The sequence below is a fragment of the Seriola lalandi genome, unplaced genomic scaffold (genome assembly GCF_002814215.2).
Source record: "Seriola lalandi dorsalis isolate HSWRI2012SDOR001 ecotype SW California unplaced genomic scaffold, Sedor1 jcf7180002054898, whole genome shotgun sequence".
Taxonomy (NCBI): domain Eukaryota; kingdom Metazoa; phylum Chordata; class Actinopteri; order Carangiformes; family Carangidae; genus Seriola; species Seriola lalandi.
This window is the reverse complement of record NW_019525450.1, coordinates 1401667-1407666: the sequence shown is the minus strand read 5'-3', so window position 1 is coordinate 1407666 and position 6000 is coordinate 1401667. Positions and strand designations below refer to the sequence as shown.

At 40.4% G+C, this 6000-nt stretch overlaps 1 protein-coding gene across 4 annotated transcripts in view; it reads right to left on the bottom strand.

Annotated features, from left to right (window-relative positions):
• Positions 1–1355: 1355 nt before the first annotated feature.
• dpy19l3 (dpy-19 like C-mannosyltransferase 3) overlaps positions 1356–6000 on the bottom strand; it is a 66014-nt gene continuing 61369 nt past the window's right edge. For all 4 annotated transcript variants that reach the window (XM_023429763.2, XM_087180231.1, XM_023429762.2 and 1 more), the window contains one exon: positions 1356–2685. In XM_023429763.2, the coding sequence (XP_023285531.1) occupies positions 2482–2685 (204 nt within the window). In that variant the 3' untranslated portion in view covers positions 1356–2481. The remainder of the gene's footprint in view (positions 2686–6000) is intronic.

The window sequence follows — 6000 nt, the reverse complement described above, 5'->3', positions numbered from 1 at the left end:
CCCCCCTCCCCTCCCCCACTTTCTTTTCTAACCACAAAGCCTCAGTTTGATATGCAAGTGTTGGCCCTCACTCTCACAAACTATTTTGGATTGCGGCGGGGAATCAGCGTTGTTGTTAGCCTGCTGCAATTTCCTCGCCACTTACATTATTCATGTGTGTTTGTGGCTGTGTGTGTGTGTGTGTGTGTGTGTGTGTGTGTGTGTGCGAAAGAGAGAGAGAATAGAGAATGAAAAGGTTGAGGCTGCTGCTGATGAGAATCACAGAGACTACAGAAAGAAAAACATGACAGCAATCACAACAACACTGTCACAAATATCACTTGGTACCAGCTTTGACCTCAGTTTTACAGCAAAAACACATTTAGGCAGCGGTGGGACCCGCTTCCACCCGGGCGGGGGAATCCGAAACTAACAAAATTATTTTTGTCTTTCTTTTCGGGGGGTAACTGACAATATCTATCACTGCAGAGCTAAATGTTCCTCGCCAAAAAGTGACAACTGATCTCAGTCCAGGCTGAGACAAGCTAATGGTCAAACTTATTGCAACAGATCCTACAGCTGAGTAAGACCACGCCCTGCAGCTTTCTCTCCTTCTTAAAGGGCCAGTGTGTTGGATTTATTGGTATCTAGTGGTGAGGTTGCAGATTGCAACCAACTGAATACCCCTCTCCCCTCCCCTCACCCCTCCCTTTCCAAGCGCGGAGGAGAAGCTACGGTGGCCTTCAGGTGAAAACGTGCAAGGCCCTCTCTAGAACCAGAGATTTGGTTTGTCCGTTCTGGGCTACTGTGGAAACATGGCAGTGCTAGAGAGGAAGGGGAATAGGACCCGCTCCCTAGGGCTCATGCTAAGCTAGTGAAAACACAATGATTCTTCGTTTCAGGTGAGTACACAAACATAATATACATTATATACCATCCCCCTAAATCCTACACACTGGTCCTTTAAACTCCACCTCAAGCACACACAGGACAGTACAACACAGTCAAGTTTTTGTGAGTAATGTGCTTTTTTTCTTATCTTTTTCTTTTTTTTTTCTTTCTTTTTTTTATTAGAAACTCAAATATGAAAATACTAGTTTGGAATAAGCATTAAAAGAAATAGTAGTTTGACAATCAACACAATCCCAAGTAAAGTTCAACTTATTATTTTTTCCTGGTCTTCATTGGTGGGTGGAGTTTACTCCCACATAGATGGATCTATGTGACTCATGGCACTTTGAGAAGACTGATATGGTTGACAGATCTGAAAAAGCTTAACTTTGATGCTTAATTTTTAAACAAACAGAAACAACCAGGTGTAAAAGTGCCGTGGATCAAATCATAAGGTCCCAGACACACCAGAAACTTTTGGGTGATTCTGGGTAATTAATGAATTTTATTAGAATCGCCAGAATTGGTGGATTCAATCACAGGAATGATAAAAATAAATCCATGTGCCACAAACTTTGCGCCTTCTACCAATAACAAGTCGTCTTGACAACGCTGACCTTTGGGGGGGATTGCGGAGGCTACCTTCGCTTTTTAGATGTGTGGCGTCTTCTTTTCTTTTTCTAATGTTGGAGTATTAAGAAGAAGCCCATTGCTTCAGTTTTAATCAACACTGTGCATATAAAGAACATTGAATAACTGGCAGTGTGCACGTTTACCAAAGTTGGATAGCTTATTTTATGTGTAATGTCTATAAATGTCTAACCTTAAGAACTGAAATACATCAGAACTGCGTTGGCAACTTGCACATTCAAAAAAATGTTTTGTGTATAAAAGAAAAATAGTGAATTAAGGTTGGGCTCCAATAGCCATGTTGGATCCAGCTCCAAGTCGTTCAAAATCCCCACATTTGTTAAACTCCACAGAATCTTTCAGCAAATCTTTTATTTTCTCTCCATATTTTAATTTGTAAAGAAGATCCCAATAGGAAACATGTAATATACACTGCATATGCCGATAAGCTTTCTATCACAGTGTACTGAGTATTTTACCGTTTTAAAAGTTTGATGAAAGATTTTTAAGGACTCTGATCTGATGCTGGATCTAGAAACATGTTATTGAACCCTGAGCCGACTCTGGATGAACGAGACAACAATAATTCTGTGTTTTGGTCATTTCATGATACTCTGTGCAGAAACGATGATTATTTCGAATGGAACTAAACGATTAGTAGTTGCTTGTGGTGTTCAGACCCCTGAGGAGAGCAGGTGGACAGATGGAGACAGAACAACCCAAAGCAGTACTCCTACAGGTGCTTCCACACCTCTCTAACTAAAACAGCGCTGCCCCGAGCCTGAACTGGCCCACTGCTCTGACACCACAGTTCACAGAGCCATGTGTTAAAAAAATAACAGGCATGATCACAGCTGGGCGCGGTGCAGAGAGGAGACAGAGGAACGGCGAGGATTCAGTGCTTTTTATCTTCTTCTTCTCCTCCGTCTCTCTTCTCTCTGGCCTCTGACGGGGTTTTTTTTTCTTACAGCCCTGCTCCGGCTACAGAGTCGCGCTGGGCTCTGACGAGTTCTTGGTGCTTTTCTTGCGTTTCTTCTTGACCCGGTACACGTGGAAGGTTTTGTTGTGGAATGTTCTGGTGAACAGAGCGCTGTAAGCCGCTGCATCCGTTTTGATGGCCTCGCAAAATCGAGGGTGGGAGGCGGGGACAAGGTCTGGGTCGTTCTCTCCAGGTCCATCCATGATCTGACGGTACAGAGGGAGAGGAGGATGAGCACGGCATCATCAACAGCGACAAGAAGGGCAGACGGTTAACAATGATGTATATTCATCAGGCAGTAATGAAGACAGTAATGAAGAACATTCACTATACTGTACTTGAGTATATTTTCAAGTTACTTTACTTGAGTGTTGTTTTTTTGACTCCACTATATTTCCGTGGAATTAATTTTCTGTTATTTAGAAAATACAATAGGCCGTACACTGTGTTCATCATAGGAGAAAAAACAATCACAGCTATCTCCGACACTGTCAGTCATGTTGTGCTGCTGTGTTTTTGAACAGCTGAGTTTGAACCCGTCAGCGTCCTAACGATGGCTACGAGACAAACATGAGGCAGGAGATTCTGAGCCAGAGCACCCAGGGCCTTAGCTTAAGTCCATGTTTGAAGTTTTAGAAATGAAGAAAGATTCCTTTAGTTTTAAATGTTTGCTGTGTTTACCACGACCAAACATCACTGCCTAAAGAAATTTGAGAAAACATGTCGAGTTAATGTTAATTTAATTCCAGATAAACTTATAAAAAGATAGATTGTAGCAGTTACATTGTGCTTTTGCTGATTCAATTGTGAGTTATGGACATTTCTATCATCTTTATATCATATTATATTATATTATATTACATATATTATATTATTTATTGTAATCCACAAGCTATTTATTTACAGTCGGCTAGTTATTTACAATGCATTGACATAAAGAAATGTACTTTTGAACTTTTAAAGTATTTTAAAAGAAAGTACTCCAGTACTTTAACTCAAGTAATACTTTGACTGAACTACCTTCAGATGTATTGGAGTAATGTTTGACCAGGAGTTGTGTACTTTGTCCACCTCTGATCATCAATCAATACATCAGGTTTTTGAGGTTTTTGAAATTATTATTATTGATTGCTATATATATATATATATATATTATATAAATAATACTTAACTTGACACCCTCTGTGAACACAATGTATAGATTCTGCCCCCAGACTGAATGTAAAGAAGAAGTGCAACTTTGTTACAACTTCAGCTACTCATAGAGACGCTGGGGTGATGGACTGTTGTATGTGAGCCTTGATGGAACAAGCAGTGAAGACTAGAAAATGTTTTTTCAGCCTTATAAAAAAATAATCCTGTTTGGTTTTGTAGAAAACAAACAAAAAACTACAAACTGAATGAGACGCTGATCATCAGTGTTAAAGGAATTATTTTCTGCCAAAGTTGCAGCAGGTTTGGTTGAGAGATTTTCGTCCGTTGTGTTTTTGATCTTGCTCCCTTCTCTCTTTTCAAATGGACACACTTGGAAGAGGGGTGCTCGGTCATTGTGAAGCAAACTTTAAATCAAAATGTGATTTGCTTATGTTTCCAGGACGATGCCAATCATCCTGATGAAGCAGAGTAGCTGATTTTTTTGACTGTTAAGCTCTTAATAAATAAAACCTAAAGCTGTTTTCCAAACAAAGTTCAAAAGATTGTTGCTCATTTCATCATGAATATTTTATGTTATACTTAGTTTAAGACATTTTCAGGGGCTTTAAAAACCACACTTGGCCTTTGATTTAATTTTCAGAAATTAGAAGCTGTTTTGAGTTGTTACATTTCTATATAAAACTACTACCTCAACCAAATAACCATAAAGTAAAACACATAAAATGTGCAGAAACAAAGTAAAGTCAAATTCTTTTAGATTTATTCAAGTCAATAATTTGGACCACCTGTTGTTTGAAAAGACAGACGCAGCAGCAGGAGAGAATTCTGATATTTTCTTGGTTTGAACTTTGATATCCATTACAGCTGGAGCAGGAGTTTGTAAAATATTGTGTAAAAAAAAAGGAGTTTGAAATCCATCCATTAGTTATAGGCTTCATCCCTTTGAGGGGTTGCTTTTTATTCTCTATATTAATACCATGTTTCTTTCAAGAAAGAAAGAAAGAAAGAAAGAAAGAAAGAAAGACAGAAAGAAAGAAAGAAAAAGAAATGGATTTACACCCAGCATTCCTTCAATAAAGCTGTCTTCAGGTGTGGTGTATGCTGTGTGACATTTACGGCGTCACAAACACAAACATCAACCCAGTGTTTCATGTGTCTTACACCACACTGAGCCAGACAGCCAGATTGAAGCTTGTCTCGCCTCTAGTAATCCAAATAGCCAGTGCAAGGCATCCGACATCAAAATAAGGGGGAGACGGAGGGAGTTTGAGGGGGGTGGCTGCGGAATGAAAGAGAGAGGGACAGCAAGAGAGTGAGAGACAGTGAGGAGTGAGACTATTGATCTTTGCAGAGGCTGACAGGTTTTCACCCAGTCACAGAGGCTGGCAGAGAGGACGGTGCGCGCACGCGCACACACACACGCACGCACGCACGCACGCGCGCGCACACGCGCGCGCGCACACACACACACACACACACACACACACACACACACACACACAGCTATTTTTGTGGGGATCCATCATTGACATAATGCATTCCCTACCCCAGTGGTCGGCAACTGGCGGCATTAATATCTGGCCTGTCAGATTATTTTGATCATATGATTTTCTTTTAATCTAAAAAAATAGATCTCTGTTGCTAAAATAGCTCCCCGTCTGAGCAGCAACAGTTACCCACAGAATCATAGAAAAGCTCGAGAAAAAGTTACTATTTTTGCTGCAATGCTTCATTTCAAGCTATTGTGAGCTTTTATTCTGAAATCTTCTGAAAGGACGTTAAAAAGGTTCTATTGCTTGCTTGACAAACCTCTGACGGAGAGGAAATATAATGTGTGACGTGAAAAAAATAACACCAAATCAGTCAGTCAAACATATAATTTGTGACTGTGGGTGGACGAGCTGACCAACATCCGAAAGAAGTGTCAAAGCAGCGGAAAGTCAGGAATCATAACTTCCAGTCAGGACTTTTAGAATAAAATCAGAGCGGAACCAGAATGCAGATGATGAGCAAGATCGTGGATTGTGGTTCCAGCCAAAAAGATTATCATATAATCTCTTTACCACCCCCATCTGTGACTGTGGGCCACAGCGCCACATATGTGAACAGTAAAAGTACATTTCAGTTGCATTTTTATCAATATCTTAGATTAGCCTTTGATTATTTTCTGGCCCGCCATTTAATGGATAAGAAAAAAAAATTGGCCAGAGGTCAAACTTACTTGCTAACCTCTGTCCTAGCCCCTTACCCTAACCCTCAAACAGCCCTTTAAACTTGTAGGGTCCAGCATTTTGATCCCCACAAAGTTCCCGTGGCCTCCCAGTTTCCCGACCCCACCGATATAGTAACACAAACACACACAGCTA